The 20977-nt window shown below is 41.2% G+C and overlaps 1 protein-coding gene across 1 annotated transcript; it reads right to left on the reverse strand.

The window, feature by feature from the left end:
* Positions 1–1224: 1224 nt before the first annotated feature.
* LOC120568015 (dipeptidyl peptidase 9-like) lies at positions 1225–20513 on the reverse strand. The gene is given in 22 exon segments (XM_039815191.1): positions 1225–2326; positions 2673–2784; positions 3734–3876; positions 4295–4447; positions 4859–5005; positions 5126–5271; positions 7028–7166; positions 8537–8689; positions 10030–10109; positions 10237–10396; positions 10529–10706; positions 12687–12787; positions 12873–12934; positions 13108–13236; positions 13388–13498; positions 13778–13949; positions 17219–17366; positions 17368–17390; positions 17824–17936; positions 18164–18402; positions 18566–18656; positions 20324–20513. Coding segments are annotated over 21 exon segments (2658 nt in total). The 5' UTR covers positions 18622–18656; positions 20324–20513; the 3' UTR covers positions 1225–2233.
* Between the last annotated feature and the right edge of the window lie 464 nt (positions 20514–20977).

The raw sequence follows: 20977 nt of genomic DNA on the forward strand, positions 1-20977 counted from the left end.
AGAACCTAAATAAAAATTCACAGAAGCAAATACCATAACTTGAACCCCGACGGGCTTGTTCTACATTATCCCTTACATAATATTTTGTCAGAGAAATGGAATAGGATACTAGTGGGCTATTATTTTTTATAATACATTTTGTCAATTGCTAATGCAAGCCCTCCCCTTAAATGGAGAAATTGGTTCTGCTGGTGGGGGAAAAAAATAAAATAAAATAAAAAATGATTAGTTTGTGGTTTACCTGAGAGGACATTTCAAATTGTCCACAGATTGTTGCTTTCCATGTAAAACAATCCAGATTTGTCTGTGGTTTTCATTTGTCCAATCGATGCTCCGTTTTAACCAAACCTGTCTGGGTAGTAAGACTTTATTTGGAAACCACCTGCACGCCCAAACACATACAGTAGAACTAATCCATTTCATTGAGCCACACGTGGCAGATCTCTGCTATCTCTTTATCAGCTTAGTCATATAATGTGGAAGCATACTTCAGGAGCTTTAAGGTGTCAGCTTTAATTTTTCACCGTACCACTTTCTGCTTCCTTGTCGGGCTTACTGTTAAGGTGCTTCAAACCCTACTGATCCCGCGGGCACTGACAACTCGGGATCAACCTCTGTTAACAGCTGATCTGATGGGAGCGTGCTCTGAACTGACCTCTGCCTTCAGCGTATCGGTGTAGCCGGTTAAAGTCAATGCCTGGCTGGCTGCCACACAATAGGTGAATTCCCTTGTTACCTGCCGAGAAAGATGCGTAACACTTTACTGACTGAACAAACCACAACCACCACAAAATTGCTCTGACTATCCCTGACAAAACATTTATTAAAACTGAAACGTGTTGCTTGTGTTGAACACCTATCATGAGTACCCTATTAATAAATTACCGTGGCAATTGTGCAATCCACAAAGGAAGGGGACAGGACTGCCGCCAAGCATCTGCGGCTTCACTTGTGCAAGGGGTGGAGTACTCGAAAGCCCTTGTTGTTGCAGCAGTGGTGGAGCTTTGGGTAGGTGTGCTGCAGATGTGAATGGGACAGGAGGCCAGGGGTATACTTTAGGGGTTAGAGGAGTGGAATATCAGTATAAGAAAAAACACAGTGTAGATGAGTGCATTTTCTTAGAAAAGATAGCCTGGTTGCACCCTGCAAAACATTTAACAGAAGAACGACACATGCCACAACTTGAGAACCGCTTGAATAAGACGAATGCAGTGAAAGGGAGCATGTGATTGATTCATACATTTATTCATTACCATGTACAAATTGTATTCCGGTGGTACAAAGCTGTTGTAAGACTCCAGTGCTCACCCTCCTGTTGTCTTTATTGCAGTAAAAAAGGAAATACCAGCATGATCAAGAGTCAAGAGGTACTTTGGCAAATATAAATTATGTGTTGAGAAGGCAAGCAGACATCTCAAGCAAATGTAACGTGAGGGGAAAGAACAGCGCAAGAGTATCAATGAGCGGCTTCTGTCAGCACTCATTAAAAAAAGAATAAAAATCCATAAAATATTTTATTTTAAACACACACTTAAAACAAGTGGACAGAGGAAGAATCTCGGTTTTCTTCCTTTCTTCATCGTTACACAACTGCAAGGTACGGACTCCCAGTATGTATGGATATTGCAATTCTATGCGAGTGTGCTTAGGAGTGAGTGTATGAGACAAACTGTATTTAAGTGAGCTCATGTCTGCGAATATGCTTATAGATTCCCATTTCATATCTGTGAACTGTAACCCTGTTCCTACCACTGACTCAAGTGAATAAAACGGGTGGAGCAGGGGAGAAAAAAAACACAAAAACATTTGGCAAAAAACCCATCATGGTTGCAGAGATGAGGACGATGGATACAGCCTGCAAATGTTTCTCCTTATGTCCTTGTCTTTGTTCAGCTCTCAGGGTGAGACACCAAATCTTTGTGCTCGTAAACCATACCCCAGACTGTACACAGGGTTAGGGGGGAGGGCGTGAAGGATACACAGCGAGTAACCGAACAAGAGACAGAGAGAGCGAAAGAGGGAAGTATAGTGGAGAGGTTGGGTGACTAGTTCAAAAGGAGAGAGTGGCTTGCGGCTGCAGAGTGTCCGATAGTGTCTCGAAGACAGACAGGGTGAACAGTTAGGGACTAGGGTTGGGGTGCAGAGGTCAGGGAGAGTAAAGATGGGCAGTGAGCTGGGGGTAAAAGAGGACAGATGGGGAAACGAGACTTCACTTCTCCCTTGTTGTCTTATTTCAGAGGTATTGTTGTAGAAAGTGCAGCAGCATTATCTCGTAGTGCTCGCCAGACTCGGGGCAGCGAATACTGTGTCGCTCGTTGGGGTATACCTGGAAAATTGAAACAGGGCAACCAAATTACAGACTGACGTGTACTACAGGTCTGTATCCTGTCAAATCTGCTTTGGAAAATACCTTACAACAAATGTAATTCTTCATATAGAATCCTGACATGGATTCATCTGTTGTATTTTACTACCACTTAACATTACAGTGGTCTAAGCCAATATCTTAAACACATTTGCTGTTGGCTTTGTAAATTTTTTGTAGTGCAGACTCACACGATCACATAGACATGTATGATGAAAAGGCATGTAAATGATGTCAACCTACTATGGAGACATTTCATATGGCTACTTCAGAAAGAGGCGGGTGGAATAAGGCTTGTGATGCTAACCTGAAGCTGGTAAGGCTTCCCAGCGCGGATTATCTGTGACACTAGGAAATTGGTGTGGAAAAAGTGCACATTCTCATCTAGAAATCCATGAAGAATCAGCAAACGGTTGGGCCTGGAATGACAAGGATCACATTCTATGATTACATGGTTACAAATTGATAGGGTTCCATACAATAGAAGGTTTTTTTTCCATGCCACTATTGCACCAAATGCATGCTCCAGGTGGAATTGTTGGGTCTTTGTAAATGATAGTTTGGTCTAGACCTAATCTTTTTTGTGTCCTGAGATAACTTCTGTTATGACTTGACACTATAAATAAAATTGAATAATAAGACATACATAACACATGTGAGCCAATAGTGAAAGACTGCCCATTTCTTTATGATTTAAAACAGGGAATGCCTTCATATTTATAGAAAGGTGAAATACTGCAGCTGCAGGGCTTCAGAGACTCTTTAGTTTGACTTCAGCATCCAAGAGCTGTGCTCCGACATGCTGTTTGTCAGGCCCTTGGGGTTTCTCAGTCCCTAAAAACTGAGGCTAACTGGCACTCAGCCTGCCCACTTTAAATCTTAATTTCACCTCTCCAGATTTAAATAACTGTGTTGATAAAAAAAATATATATTTTCAAGTAGCAATGGAAGGAACAATACACCAACATGCACATACAGTACCGCAGTACATAAAGTGCATAACAAAAATGCCACACAGGCATGGACACGCAAGTATTGCTTTCAGTTCAAAAGGTTCAAACTCACAAGTCACATTTTAGGCCAAAGATGAGAATTAGACCCAAATATTTGGTAAAGGACATGTGTTAAACAGAATGACCAAATTGTCAATTGCACGTCAGGGACTTTCAAAGAATGTGAAGCCCGACTTGAGAGGAAATAAGAAGTACCCAGCAGTCACGATGAAACGAGTACAAATAGCTATGCAATTACACAGGACATGCAGTGTGGTTGAATTGGTTGCAATAATAACTGAAATATTCAGAAGTTTCAAGCACTAAACTCAAAAAAGTGGTATAAGTGTCTGACTGTTTAAGTGTGTGTACTGACTCGCTGGGCAGCTTGTCCACGTGCAGTGCCACAGAGCCTTCCTCATAGCCCTGCTGGTTGTTCTCAGGCACATCCATGTAACGCTCTGTGTAGCCTGTGTCGTAGGCCATCCACACAGTCACTGGGGCGCCTGCAATAGCCAACTGGCAGGGAAGCACAGTGTAGTCAGATGGAAAAGAAAGTAAAATAAAGAATACAAAAATAGAATCTTACTGTGGAAAAGTATACATTTTGGGGGTGGGGGGGTGGTATGGTCTGGTGGTATAAAAATTAAACTTTTAATCCCTCTAGCACAGGGATGTATGTGCAGATATCCTTACTGAATGATGGATATTTACCAACACATTGGACAACACAGACACCATGTGGATATAAGTGGCAACTACATGTCCAGTTTTGTGACTGGAATGAAGCTATACATTCTATTTAAAGTGAATTACATAGTGATGGTATACTTTCTTATTACTTGCTAAAGGAGACAGCAGAGAATGCTCAATGACAGAAAGTGAATACAAGGTTTAAGGATAAAAGAAGGGCTGAAGGGTGATAAACCATCCTAACCTTGAAGATATTGGGTCGCTGAATGAGTCCCATGAGAGAGAGGAAACCTCCATAGGACCAGCCGTGAATGGCAACACGGCTCAGGTCCACAAAGTTAAACTTCTCCGCCACATACTGCAGCCCCTCCACCTGGTCTTCGATCTCCACCTGACCCTGAAGAGACAAAGGCAGATTAGAGTGTACATTAGAGTGTCATTTAACATGGCTTGTTTTTTTTGTTTTTTTTTAAATGCCATTTAATCATGTTATTTATGAATACCAACTTCTGCCTTCTAACAGGCGATTTAGAGTCCCTTCGTTTAGATACAACAGGCTCAAGAACTCTTTTATCCATCGGTCTATCCAAAATCTGGATCCGAGGATATCATGAAACAGGTTTTATGTCTGTATTTTTCTTTTCTTTTCTTTTTTTAGCGGGGCTGCTCGGGGGCAAATTAATTTCAGTGTAAACTGACAATAAAGTTGTATCGGATCGTATTAGGATGTATTCATTATTCATTTAGTCATCAGAATTAAATTCTCCTACTGAATTACGGTAATTTAATCATCTGACTCTTACTTTACCATTTTGTTTTTCAGTGCTCCTTCAAATTCAAGGCCCCTCTGACAGGAACCCCTCCCATCAATGACGACCACGGCGTAGCCCAGAGAGGCCAGCGTGTTCAGGCGTAGGTACTTCATGCCTTTGAAGGAGTTGTTCACCAGCTGCACCTGGATACACACGCAAAAATGTTGTCCTAAATGGTTTTTTCTTATTTACACAGTAATATAGGTTCAGAGCAACATTTTGTGAACACAGACCCAATTCAAACTCAATATATATCCACGAACCTGTGGGCCTCCATACACAAAGAGAACAGTCGGGTGTTTCCTGCCAGGCTGCATGTTGTGAGGCTTGTACACCATCCCATAAAGCTGGAAGCCCGACTTCCCTGGAAAGTCAAAAATCTCAGGCGGGTTGTAATCTCCCGGGCAACCTGGAAGACATATTAACACATGTGGTCATCAGGTTAGCATGTTCTAAAACTATCAGGGATTGTGGGTCAACTACTAGTGGAACCTGAAAGCAATGGATCTGCAAAACCATACACTTAAGGTACACCAATTGTGAAATAGGGTTGCACAATATTGACAAAATGTGATATTTTTCAATTTCAATTAGGAATATCGTGATATTCATTTCGATATTTTTAAACATATGTAAAATTACAAAAGTTAGGGGAAAATGCATCAAAATAGATTCATGACAAATAAAACAAGTTTTCTTACAACACAAGGTTTATTTCAACTGACAGTCATATTGGACCGGTCCAACCTGAATAAATAAATAAATGAATAAGGACCATGTCTACAGAACAGGACATGTTTTACTGGTTGGACAGTATAAAATAAATAAATAAATAAATAAATAGAACAGGACACAACTTCTCTGATTCACTCCGTTTTGTTGTCTCTCTCCATTTCTTCACTCACAAGGTCACTCTGTCCAAATATGCACACGCGCAGTACGCTCCATAGGGTTTGTCACGTAGTGGACCCGTGCGTTACCGTGTATTAGCATGTGCAAGTGGCACGGTAACTGGTCAATGAAATGATGATCATTATAGCGTTTCAAGCGGGCTCTAAATCAAACACAACTAAGCCACGCAGCCAACGGACGGGACGCAGCGCTCCACAATATAAACAAAATACTGCAAATATTGCAATCCCTTTCGATATAATACTGCGCAACGTGATATTGCGATAACAATATTGAGTCGATATATCATGCACCCCTATTGTGCAATGTGTCATGTTGCAGCACAGGCACCATTCACACAGGACATTCATACACCGGTGGCCGAGGCTACCATACAAGGTGCCAGCTGCTCATCAGATAAACATTCACACACATTCACACACCAATGGCACAGCCAATTTGGGGTTTAGTATCTTGCCCAAGGACAGCTGGACATGTAGACTACGGCTGGGCGATATGGAGAAAATCCAATATCACGATATTCTTTACCAAATACCTTGATGTCGATATTGCAGGATTGACAATTGGTGCTTTAACAAAATATTATTTACACAATGAGATTTTTGATAAAGAATCATCAGAAATGTCGATTTAATGACAAAGTGTGTAAAGGCAAATAATAGAACAGCTAGAACAGTCTCTTGAGTTCAGAAAATGACATCACTTTACTCTAATGCAGCCTTTTACGATATCCAAAATCTAAGACGATATCTAGTCTCATATCACGATATCGATATAATATCGATATATTGCCCAGCCCTAATGTAGACTGCAGGGGGCCAGGGATCCACTGACCTTCTGATTGGTAGATGACCGCTCTACCTCCTGAGCCACAGCCAGCCACAGTAAAGAATTGCAATCTCACTCCTGGCACTTTTAATGAATCATAAACGACAATCAACTCTGACACAAATTGCTCGTGATGTTTGAGCACCATATTATCTGACTGCTGTCAGGATTGTCTGGAGGACGCCGCTGTGGATTGAACTGACCGTCCTTGATCTAATCAAAGCCAGACCTCAACTTTCCCCTAAAGACTCTGTTCTATTGATTGTTCCAAAAATAAAATCACAGATAGTTGGGCAACCTTCACACTTGGTCAGACTGCTATCTAAGAGAAACTTAGCGAGCCCAATGATGTAAATACAAACAGTGCATATTGAATCAATCAGGAAACTACTTTATGGCGGTTTGTTGCATCACATCCCGTTTACCTGGTGATTCCATCATGCTGGCCCAGAACTCAGGGACCACGTGTAGCAGAGGCTCACCTTCCGAGCTGGTCAGTTTGTAGACGTGAACACATGGAGGCGTACTCACGTTACTGTAGTGGCTGACAAAAAAGTCAAAGTTCTGCAGAATGAAAGAGGGGAGAAGGGTGCAAATAATATAAATATAAATAATTATGTACAAAATAGAACTGACAAGGAAGGAACACAAAGACTGAGGGAGGAGGGAATTGTATACCAGGTTCTGTGTTAAAAAGCCCAACTTGAGCTACTGTCGGTGTAAAATTCTGCCGACGGCCAGAGAACATTTATCCCATATACTATCCAAACAATCCCTGGCAGCTTTCCTCAGGTTTTACAGTAGCTTTAACTTTCAGGTAAAATTGTCTCTCTAATATGCCTAAAACTATTTTACGTCTTCTATTTGCTGCACTCACACTAAATCCCAATCTGCACCATTTGTGTTAACCAGTCCCTCCAGAAAAACGCGATTATGCGATCGCATAATTCAATGGCCGCATTTTTTTCAAATATGCCACACTTTCGCCGTATAAATTGCCGATTTCCGCACAAAATATGCGGTGCTTGCATGATTTCATAATCCCTGCATTTTCGTTACAAAAAAATCACATATATCTTAGCAGAAAGTTGAAAAAATGTTGCGTTTACTTCACACAAGAGCAGCCATTTTCCCCTGTTGCCATGGGAACGTTATGACGTGACGTAATTACGCGACGTGAACATCATCGTAAAGCAGGTGTTGGAGGTTGAATTTGACATGTACTTTGAGTCTCTTAAGTTGGTATCTAATAAGAAACCTATCTTAATATCTGATGTCTACTCAAACTTCTTTGTTTAAGTGCTCCTGCTGTCTATATTATTAACGATTTTTGAAAGTCTGTCTCTTTTGTATCTTTTATTTCCCTCTGTTTAGACTATTACTTTTATTTTTACTTTAATATTATATTATTTGTATATATTGTTGTATCTTATTGGTTTATTTATTGCAATGACTGAATATCTGTAAACTACTTTTGGAAATTAAGTTAAAAAAAAAGCAGGGTGTTGGTGGAATCACTTTTTCCATCACATTTTTTAAGAAAACGTGCCGCATAATCAAGGATTTTTGCCCGCAACAATCACAAAAAAACTCAGTAGTCTGTCAGCTTTAAGTCACTGTTCCAATTTAGTTCTATTTTAGGTTCATATAAAACTTTGCATATAGCCCTTAAATTCACACTTGGACATCATCTGTTTTAACCATGTTGTTGGAAAATATGTCTTCCATTTCCTTTTACTAAAGCATTTGCTTTTTGAAACATGACTATCACTAGCAGCCAAAACAGTTAGAGAGGAATATCTGTAAACCCCATTGTTTGTTGGGTGAGCTGCAATATGGATAGATGAACAGCTGGATGAGAAAATAAATGAATGGATTATTGAAATGTGCATGTATGTATTTGGCCGAGTGGTCAACAAAGTGAATGGTTTTACCTGACTAACGGAGCAGCTATGAGAGAAGCCAGGCTTGGTTAGTCTGACCACATCTCCAGGCGAGTCATAGCTGACCACGTAGAGGTGGTGCTCCAGAGGAGTGTCTCTGGTGCCCTGGAAGTACACCAACTTTGATGCCTCGTTCACCCAGATCTAACATAGGAGAAAAGACAGTAGCAGCAAGGCCGAGGCATGATTCTGTTTTTTATTTTTGTATTTAACCAGGTAGGCCGTTGAGAACAGGTTCTCATTTCCAACGGCGACCTGGCCAAGAAAAGCATACGCGTGCAAGACAACATACAGTTTCACATTCAATACAATACAAGAATACAGAATACAATAGGCTACATAAAGTACAGAATAAGTTGGCATTACAAAGCCGGCGCAAAGTGAGGTGTAACTAAGTCGATGGATATAATAGTAACACGATAAACATGAATAGACCGTCTTATATCACTGCTGAGATGTAATCTCAGATGAAAATTACAGTAAGTGCAAATTGTGGTCTATTTAGCGATGTATATCAGTTATAACGCTACATATATTCACCACACACACACACACACACACATACATATATATATATGAATAGACAGTCAATGTACATGCTGAATGTAGTAAAGAGTCAATATACAGTTAGTGCAAATAGTCTATATAAATGCTGAGATTTAGTAGATAGTCAATGTACAATAAGTGCAGAGTGTGGTCTAGATAGTGATGTAGATCAGTAATAACACGATATACATAAATGGACAGACTATATAAATGCTGAAATGTGGTAAGGAGTCAGTATACAGTTGGTGCAGATTGTGGTCTAAGATGGTGAAGGAGATCAGCAGATGTACAAAAATTGTATGACAACAAAGTTGGGGCGAACAGTTGAGCATGCCAGGGCAGATGAATAGTGCAAAAGAGCGTAAACAGATATGAAAAAAGTGCAGGTGAAGCTGTGCATCTGTGCACCTGTGCAATGGGGCATGACAGAGATAATGGGATATAATGGGATAAGGGTGTACAAAAACAGAGCATGTGCAGGTCAAGATGTGCATCTGTGCAACTGTGAGGTACAGAAAACTTTTCAGTTCGGCACACAGGATTTAAATACATTTTTAGGGGATACCAGAGGTTAACTTGGTGTCTTTTAGTTTTTGAGGGTGTTCATATCATACACTGGATGAGCAATGTAGCATTTTTAGGACTTTTTTTTTAATAATACCTAGTGCCCCAATTTTAGGACAGTGCAGCAGCACAATAATACTCAGCACAATTCCTTCATTTGATGTAGATGTAAATACCCTTAAATTAAAGCTGAGTTAGGACCTTAAGCTCATAATCTTTGTTAAATGTCAAAGTCAATGAGTTGAGGTACAGAGTCACCACGACAAAATATATGTAAATGTCTAAATAATTTCTGAATGCACCCTTAACACCTGTAAATCTTTTATAGGTATGAATCTACAGTATATAGTCAACACTGATGGATGTTGTCTAACCTTGGAACCATGTCTTGCCAGCACTTCCCATTCTCCACTGGTCAATGTAACCTCCTCCTTGATTGCACACTTGAAGTTTCCTGCCAAAAACAGGTAACAATAAGATAATCAACATGCTCCCTAACATACCGAGCACTATGACGTAAACCAGGATTATTTGATAGGATCATTTTTAAATAAATGCAGAAGCATGACTTAGCCTCTTACCCTCTATGTGCTGGTAGTCCTCCGTCCAATGGTAGCAGCCCGGTTGTAACAGCGATGTGATTTTATACAGATGGCTGAAACCTGTTTTAGACTCATTTACCCAAATGAAAGTAAATTCATCTTCTGTTGTTTGAATAAAGGGATAGAATATATCATGAACCTGTGGGAAGAGAAGAACAGTCAGTTAGTGATTGAAACACCTACAGCATTCACAACCGTAACTATTAGTTCAATAGAAAGAGGAAAGACAGGTTTAAAGTAGCCAACAGGCGTGCCACGTGGAAAGACCTACATTAATCCAGACGTCTGTGGTCTCTTCATAGATTATGTATGGCTGTGTGTTTTTGGGCACGGCCTCCACACTTTCCTGCCTCTGAGCTGGGTCATCCGTGACAGGGATGAAGAGGGCTGGAGGCAGCAGGACCAGCTGTAGTTTTCTCTGGCTGCGGTCCAGAAGCACTGCACAGCCACTAGGGGGACACAGAGCAGACAGAACTCAAAAGATTGCATTATGCAAAACCATAAACATAAGCATAATTGCCCATTGACTAGGGGTGGAACGGTACACAAAAGTCAAGGATCTGTTTATCAATCTATCAGTCAATTAAAATACTTCAAAGATTCCCGGGGGCAATTCAGTTCGTTACATGACCCCTTCTCGAGTAGAAATATATAGAGAAATTATCAGAACAAATAGAAATAAAATTGAATACGAAATATGTAAACAAAATAGAAGCAAGAAATATGTAGGTAAAAATGAAGTAGAAATATGTGCATTATACTAAAATGTAGAGCATCAATATTTAAGTAAAAATAGAAATATGAAATATGTCAAATGTATGAATATTATAATGGTGTAAATCATAATGTAAATAATAATGGTGCTGAGAAATGGGATCTGTTGCGCGGTATAAACAAATGCACTATTAATGCAAGTAAACCGGCGCATTGCACAGTTGAATTGTTATTGGAGTATTGACATTAGGTATTGCACACAGTCAATATTGCAGAGTTAAAGATATAAATAATGAATAAATATTTATGAATTACCCCAGGGCCTCCCAGTGTCTGACACTCTGAGGGGGGAGTTGAAGAGATGGATGGCCACAGGCAGGAATGACTTCCTGTGGTGCATCTAGGTGGAATGAGTCTTGCACTGAATGTACTCCAGTGTTTGACTATTGTGTCATGGAGTGGATGGGACACTGCCGCCATAGAGTCCGGCTCCACCCCCACAATGTCCCTGGCCTCGCGGATCAGTTTGTCTGTTGGCGTCTGCTAACCTAAGCCCGAGACACACTGAGCCGATAATCGGCCGTTGGACAGTCTGGCGAGGTCAGTGACTCGAGTCTGTTCGGTGTGTTCTGTGCCGTCGTCTGTCCGAGGGACCGCCGGCCTTCATTTTGGCCAATTTGACATGTATAATCGGCGGGGAACCACTGCCGACAGTCGGACTCAAATGCCCATCTGATTGGTAGAGTGCTAACCCGGAAACGGGGAGCGGAATGAGCGTGACTAGAGACGAAAATCTTTTAAACTGACCTCTGTCGATCTGAAATGAAGACAGATTTAGCAACTGCACGGCCTATTTCTCGCTTAAAATGTTTTCAGAAACACGTTTCGGTGAACTATTTTAGTACAATATGAGATCGTATTCTGAACAAGCCACCATGACAGTCTGGCTTTGAATTTCCAGAGAAACCAGACCCACGTGACGCGTTCGTCCAATCAGCTGCCGGTTTTCATTTTTTGGGCGACAATACAGATTAGCGCCGCCTGCTGTTATGGAGACGTATTACGTCTCGTCCCTTTGGTGTGTTCCGAGCCACTTTTTTGACCAACTTGGGGAGACCGATCAGTCCGACTGCCTTTTCTGCCGAGGGTCGGCCGTCTGGTCGGTGTGTCTGCAGCCTAAGGCCGTTTCCCCAGAACACAACAGCAAGGACAGCACTGGCCACCACAGACTCATTAAACATCCTTAGCATTGTCTGGCAGATGTTAGAAGGACCTCAAATTCCTCAGAAAATAGAGGCATTTATTTTTGGCTAGTTTATGGTCAATGTACACTCCCAGGTACTCGTAGACTTGGATGGAAACAGGGTCACTAGGAGTCGCGGTTTGGTGTGAGTTCGGTACAACGGGAAAAAAGAAAACGCATAAGGATACGTTTCTTTTCATTTATTTTGAACAGTAGTGCAGCTGTCAAAGACAGACACAATGTACCGTACCGTGATGGTTCGGTACGAATACACGAACCGTTACAGCCATTCCGTTTAAAAAACTTTTTTTTAAATTGCAAAAGAGAATATTATCTGTGTCCAAATGTATCCTAATTCATGTCACAATATTAGTGCCAATACCAGGCTGTATACCTTCGTTGTGGTGGTTTTATTTTGAGAATGACAGCATCGTTAAGGCAACAGAGTCAAGAATTTGAGAGTAACACTCACTATTTTCCGTCACTCGTCCATCCTACTCTGGCGATGTATTCTGTCCCAGGAAACAAGGAGGTGAAGGGGACGACCAGTTCTTTATCTTGCATGCTCACAATCTGTACAACCATAAACACGCATTAGGAAACCTTATTATAATTTTGGAGAAGAGGAAAAGACTAACAAAGACAGCGAAAGACTTACTCTTCCTTGATGGTCTGTCTTGATCTCTGCCATTTTAAGGGTAGCCTTGGGATTTTTGCTACCTATAAATAAAAGGAAAATGTAAAATAGACAACAATTCACTGATCCAAAATAATGCACTGATCCAGAAGCGTGTGTGTGTGTGTGTGTGTGTGTGTGTGTGAGTGTGAGTGTGAGTGTGAGAGAGAGAGAGAGAGAGAGAGAGAGAGAGAGAGAGAGACTGGGCTACACTGACCTGTACGGGGATATCTGTATGCGTCTGCTTTCCGCTCCTCCAGTGCTGGAGATGGAACATGAATAATCTCTACATCTGTCTCATCAACCTCTTCATACAGCAGGTACACGGTTTTAGCTCCATTAGGGTCTGAGAGCGGGAGACAAAAATACATTAGCGTATACAGAAAATAGCAAACTCAAAAATAACCACCTTTATGGACGGAGGTAAAACTATATGGTTAAAAAAAAATCTGCATGTTTAAAAATGTCAGGTAATCATCAAAAGGCATAACAACTACCTTCCGTTGCTGAGGGACTCCACCAGTAGCCGGTGAAACGGTCAAACTCTTCTTGGATGACAAATGTTGCTACTCCTGCAGACTTAGGGTCCTCCTTAACATTATCCACACCTGGAAAAGAATGTAATAAATTAGGAAAAAAGCTTACATCCACATGTGCTAAACTGTGCATTTTGGTAATAAAAGATATGATAGAATAAAGCATCTCAATGGTATTTTCTCTCCACGTTGTACTAAGAAAAGATAATGGAAAAAATATGAAAAATCTAGTGTCATCTAGTATCAAAATCAAAACAATCTTTTCTTTAATTCACAGCTCTATGGTATGTTAAAAGAGGATATTTAAGCATGGGAAGCTACTTATTGCATGCCAATTTATTGCCTTCGGACCTTTGTGGCAGTAAGTGAGTCTCCTTTCCTCGCCGGTCTTAATGTGGGCGATCCACAGGTCGTTATTGTTGATGAAGGCTATGAGGTCAGGGTCTCCAGGGCAGATCTTGGGGTCCATGCGGGTCCCTGAGCACTGGGTCTTGATCTCCACAGGCTTTACAGGAGCAGACTGCTAAAACCAACATACACAAGCTTAGTCCAACGCAAACAGAAGAGTGACTTTTGGATTAAAACATATAGGAGAGACCTGAAGCAAGCATGAGATATTTTTTACAGACATCAAAGATGCAATGAGCACAGTTAAGCGTGATTTATGCTTCTGCATTAAATCTACACTGTGGCTACGTACGTAGGTAGGTGGAGATACTGACCCTACGCCGTAGCCTGAGGTGCACCTCACGGAAAATGTAACTACACGTTGCGGTGACTCACGTCCCTCGGCCGTGGTTTGGTAGCATTGCATCTCCCCCTAGTATCCCCCCCGACTCATTTCCTGGTTCTCCTTCTCCATAAACAACATGAAATCAGGGAGAGGGTTAACTTTTCCTGCTACAGATTTCCCACAGTGGGCAGAAAGCACAGGGGAGAGACTTTGTTTCTCCCACTATGCCTCTAGAGTCAGTACTCTCTCCGAAGCTAATCACCGTCACTCTCTAGCTCGCTCTACCACACACTCCCCACATGTACATGTACATGTACATGTACACACACACACACACACACACACACACACACACACACACACACACACACACACACACACACACACACACACACACACACACACACACACACACACACACACACACACGCTATTCTCTTAAAGAGATCGGCGCACACACACTAACGCACAAGTATAAACTTCAGGCCGCTTACGTAGGCTACGGCGAAAGCTCTGCGTGGAGCCTCCCCACTACCATAAATCACGCTTTAGGTGTGGTGAGCATTCGTTCTGCATCGATTCCTGCTTGAGTGTGATCATAAACAGCTCCCCCTTGATGTTTTGAAATAAGAGTTGTGTTTGTTCAAATGTACAACCATGGAAATGACAGTACAAATGGACAGACTTACAACGAACGCTGTGTCAGTAAAGCCCGCAGGATTATCAGAGACCCCAGCCAGCCCAACTACGGACTGCTCCGGCTGCTGCCGCCTGGCAAGCGATATCGCAGCCTCAATGCCCCGGACCAGCTTTTTTTTCATCAGGCAATCAGGGTTATGAACAATGGACGCTAACGACCTGTTGCCTGCCTGTCTGTGACACACAAACATGCAAACAACATCACATACACACACGAGAACACACACACACACACACACACACACGCAAATCCCTTAAACTCTGAATCATATACAGTGTAATGTGCCTGATGTGCTTCTTAGAGCTAGGGTTGACAGCAGAGCTGTCATTTGTATAGACAAACAGAGATGGTCCCGTCCGTCCACAAAGTCGGGATCGTGACGGATATCCATCTTTACCTTTTCCTCTGTGTTCCTTTGATTTTTTTTTTTTTTTTTACAATTTTTCACCAGTGATCCAGAATGAAAATCTGCAGAATTCAGCGGACTGTTTTTCTGCTTAGGGTGGAGATGTGTTAAACGTGGGGTATACTTGCCGTGGCCGAGCGGTCGAACGCCAGTGTGATGTCATGGGAACGCTGTAACGGTTTATAGTGGTCGCGACACTAGTTGCAGTCGTCTCCTGAACAGAGGTGGCGCTAATTAGGAACGACTACCGACTTTGCTATTTCTACAAACTAGAAGAAAAAGACAAGGTAAACAACGACAGAACTGGCAGCAGCATTGACGTCAATGCTTCGATTTGAGTCGATGACCAACTTCGTCGGATCAAGCCTTTCATTCGCCATAAAAGAACTCATCTTAACCCAGTAAGTTTACCAGAGAGACCTGCAGTCACTCTGAGAGTCCTGGCATTCGGTTGCCCTCGAGCGTGTTCATGCTTCCTGTTTCCGCTTTGTCGTGCGGCACTGAAAAAAATAGAGTGGCTACCCTCTGGTCGCGCACTCAAAATCCTGGCGCGCCAGCGAGATCTACGTCATTTTGACGTCACATTGGTGCGCGCGAGCTCGGATACGGCGACTGTAAAACGGCCTTTAACATTCTGCGTTTCATTTGTTCAACATCTAAAAATCTGCAGAATTCTGCTTCCCGGATTGTGACTTGTAGTCATGAGATGGCCGCAGAGCTGGTCTTGTTAGTTTGAGCTCATCTTCTCCACCTTGTGTTTACACTCTGAAGTGTTTACTCTGATGTTTACGTTTGAAAACGTGACTGACCAGCTGGCTAGCTACCCTAGGCTAGCAGAGTCGGCAGGAGACCGATTTCCCGATCCTTATGAGCGACTCCTAGCCACATGCGATCAAATGATGGTGCCACTAGCAGATCAGTAAAAGTATGAATTTAACATACGCTTTAACTCCAGACAAACAGAATTACAATTATTATGAACATAAAAAAGTGCATTCACATCTCTACCCAGCAGATGCTTGGTAACATCCTTTCTGTCTCTGAGTTGCTGTTATGTACTTAAGTTAGGGCACAAATGTACCAGCCCCAGCGCCAGTGTAGGAGTACAACGCATTTTAAACCCGAAATTTAGTTTACATTTACATTACATTTCAGCAAAGAATAAAGTCTGTGAGTGTTACTTCCTGTTGGTGGAATTTGGTGGTTGAAATGACTGCAGAGACAGATACATTTGCAGAATGGACGTTATTTTTAGTTTTTTACGCTGCGTTGAAGCGAGCTGTCCCGTCACTGTTCCTTTGGTCAGAGCCAGAACCAGAGACGGTACGGACAACATCTGTGTCCCAACAACAGGTGACAGTACGTCAGCAAGCAGCTGACAGATAGAAATATGTCGGGAATTAATGTCTAGGCATGCTACATGTAAATATTAGCATTATATTTTATCAGCGGTGGAAAGTATAACTATACCGTACTTCAATACAATTGTATGGTAGGCTACTTTTAATTGATTATTTTCATTTTCTCCTACTTTGTACTTCTAGAGTCCAGTAGGCCTATTATACGTTTTACTTCACTAATTATTTTAAAGTTTTAGTTACAATGCAGATTCAGATTAATAATACAACATATTATGAATAAATGATGATGTATTAAAGTGGATAAAGATGAGACTTTGTTGATCTCGTGGTGAAATGCACAAGCTAGCTGCCAAGTCATAGCCTACCTCCGCTGTTATTTTGGTGAAAGTAACTCAAAGGTAACGCAAAAGTAATGTAAAGCATTGCAACTCAGAGAGAGTAATACTGTAATATAACTAATTACTCTCAAATGATAGTAACTAGTAATCTATAATGTATTACATTTTGGAAGTAACTTGCCCAACACTGCCCAGCGCACACCACTTAGTTGCACTGTGGAACGGTGTGAAGAAGAAAACAGCAGTGTACTCACGATGAAGCCATTGCTGCCACCATCCTGACAGTAGAAGAGGCTATTGCTGGCCTGGAAGAGGAACAGGCCCGTCTGGGCATGGTAATCATAAGAGGTGATACCAAATGCTCCCAGACGTTTACGCTCTCTCAGCAACTCCTCCTCTCGAGTAGGCCCCCTGGTGCGGCGTAGCCTTAGAGAACCAACAGTATGCACAACATTAAAAAAATGGAAGAGGGTTTATATATATATATATATATATATATATATATATATATATATATATATATATATATATATATACATATATATACATACACACACACACAAGTTTTCTAATTTAATCCCCTACCCCCCCAGGTCAAATAATTACTCAATGGTTGTTCAGTGCAAACATTCCTCTCATAGTTTATATCATAGTTGCTTAATCTTTTTTAAGGAAAGTTAAGGAACATATCTCAGGTTGCTAGAAGCGATACTGCCACACCTTCAGGGACTGCTTATCTCAAAGTAAAAAGCTGTAGTCAAATAATGAAATACTGCTCAATAACAACACATTGTGAGACACATCGCGCTGTGCTGTTTGGTTCCGGCACTGCAAGAACGGGACGAGAGGAGGAATTCACCTGGAAGTGATCCAGCATTTGTTTCCATGACAACACTAAGAGGGCCTCTTTCCGGATCTTCTTGGGGATTTCTGAGTAGAGCAATGAGTTCTCTCTGCTTCCATAAGGCATTCCTGGGAAACACACAGAAAAGAAACAAAAGGCAATTTCAACAAGAACAAAAAAAAAAAAAGCTTGTGCTAAAGGAGAAATTTGACACAGTGATTGTTTTAACGTCACAAGGCAATTAGCCTGCCTAGAGCAGTCAAACACGACTGAGGTCTAGTGTAAGGAGTACAAAGGAGGAGTATAAGCTGATGCAGGGGATTTTGTGCCCCATCATCAAGCATCAATCGCTTACCAAGGTAGTACAACCGGTGGGAGTGGGGTCCATTCTCGTCCTTCTTCTGCACAAACTGGAAGTCGTGGGGAGCCTTGTTGGCGATCATGCCAGAGTACTTCCTGCTACAGTGGATAATGTCACGCAGGCCCTCCCAAGAGTGTTTCTCCACAAAAAACTGAGATGGGACATCCTCCATTTCCACCACCTCGGTGCTGTCCGAAAGGCCGTCCACAGCCGTCATGCTCACTGTCACACAGCTGGATGTTGACATTAGAAAGAAATGGTAAGAGGTGTCGAAATCAAGACAAAACTGCGCTTATGCATTCTTTTTTTTATGTAATTGGTTAAATTGTTTATTTATCCATCTTCCTAAGCATTAAAGCAGTTAAAAGGAGATATAACATGGACCTTATACTGTACCTTTTCCAGATACCCTCTTTATTGTCACAAAGTTTGACCTTCTTGACTCTAGGCATTCACAGGTCAACACACCTCACTCCGATTCTGTAACCTATGAACAAAGTACGGTACTAAGAATCATTCTAAATCAAAACAGAAAATAACAAAGACTAAACAGGGGCACAGCCTCACTAGGACAGCTAGATATGAACATACTTTTGTCTGAGAAGACATACATGCAACACAATGTACATCAGTGAGAAGCGGGAAAAACATAAATCATTCATGAAGACTTTAAAAGTATATGGACTCAGAAACATGTAGCCATATAGCCATAACTACAGACCAGAGTGACACTAAAGAAGTATAATTCCTATTAAGTCTCTCATGCACTGGACAGATATTTCTCAGACTCTGCTTCAGGTGAAGTACAGGGAACAGGGAATACCCCACATTCCTTCCTTTATCCTTCTGTGTTGGGTAAGGGATTGGTATAATGCAAACAGGAGAGGAAAAAAATCATATATTCTGAAAAACTGAAGTCCCTTTCTTATGTTAGTGTTAAGAAGATGTGGCAGACTGGTCTCATACTGTGACGAGGCACCTTAGATCTATGTTAAGAAACACTGAGCTTATAACAAATATAATAATATAATATCCAACCAACATAATTCCTTATCTTGAGTCACCAGCTAAAGAGTCAATTCAACAATATCCTGTATCACAGATGAAGCTGTCACCTGCTGGTACCTACTGGGGATATCTTAAGAGGAGTGTACTGATGGAAGTGTATTTATGAATGGAGATTAACCAAAATGTAACTGAGAGCCTTATTATTATGTAAAATGAAAATAATTACACTGTAACTTGTAATTGTATACATGGAAAGGCCCTATTTGGCTCAGCAGGTTACTCGATAGTTCATTGCAATCTAATTTTAAGATTGGGAAACCAGTCGAGTTAAATAATAAAATATCGGTGTCGTTAATACCGTTAATGTGTATATGCATAGCATGCTTCCCATGAATATGTATCAACATGCCACAACCTGAGGGACTGGGAATGATCCACACAAACACCCACCCACCCACCCACCCACCACACACACACACACACACACACACACACACACACACTATACAATAGCTATATACGCACACACACACACACACACACACACACACACACACACACACACACACACACACACAAATACACAAACGATATACTGTATATATCATGAACATAAATTAATCTTAATGTTGTGTTAATGTTATATATATATCTGTCCGAATATTTGGAAAAATTGTATTTTAAAGCTTTGGACAACATTGTTATTGAAACTAATGCCAATAAAGCCACTTTAAATTAAAAAAAATTGAATTGAATCAACGTTAATGTGAACAGTTAGCTAGCCGAACGTTACAATAGATCTTTGTTCTCGAATTTCAACTAACCTTCCTCAGTCACACTGGGAAAAACACCGGCAAATTAATTTGTGTAAACATTTTAAACGGTATTAACGTTAGTTACATTTGGCAGTGAATGACAAAACCGCAAGTTGTTAGAAAATGACAGTCAATAAACCGTGTCTATGTTTAAAACCTCTTACTTAGCTTCATTCTGAAATGACAGATCTCTGTCATTTTCGCTCTGAAGCTATCGTTAGCTAGCTAGCTAGCTAGCGAGCCGCTAACTATCGGTGGCTTGGATTCTGTAAAAACAGACACTTAGTCGACTGTCCCTACGAAACAAGCTGAAATGAAGAAAAACACTTACCGATATGGCCACTGTTTCTTTGACCAAGTTCTAGATTGTATTAGCTTGGTGACAATAAACAGATTGTGCAACTGCTAGAGGCTGTATCCATGGCCCAGAGCGGCCACACACAATTTAGCTGGCGTTCAGATCGGAAAGAAGAAGAGGAACCTTATCCCTGGTGGAGTGCACACCGGTACTTTTTCAGGGCCGCACTGCCGCTTACAGGAGGCGTTCAGTATGGTTCAGTGATGGTCAGTGCTGCGCGGAATGTGGCAGGAGGGTTCATTAACTAGATATCGACTCGTTATTCCTCAGAAATGTATTTCAGCCATTTATGGATTACCTTGGACTGCGCATTAATTTATGACAAATGTTTGACATGTAAAATTCCACCCGGATTAACCATTGAGACAGTCAAGGAAAAAAATAAAAAATAAGTTGGAAAACACGACTGGTAGGGTTCCTCGGCCATTACAGACTTGTGTTTTCCCAATTATAACTAATCTTTTGTGCATTTGTACCACACTTTAGTTTCTACATGTTAAGTAAAATCATTTTCTGAATTGCTTTGATGTCACATGAGTTAAACAAACACGTTTATTGGATGTAATTATTCAGGTGGTAAACAACTGACATTACCAACATTCTGTGTATTCTTTGAGTTATCTTAAA

This window comes from Perca fluviatilis, chromosome 11 (genome assembly GCF_010015445.1).
Source record: "Perca fluviatilis chromosome 11, GENO_Pfluv_1.0, whole genome shotgun sequence".
NCBI classification, from domain to species: Eukaryota; Metazoa; Chordata; class Actinopteri; order Perciformes; family Percidae; genus Perca; species Perca fluviatilis.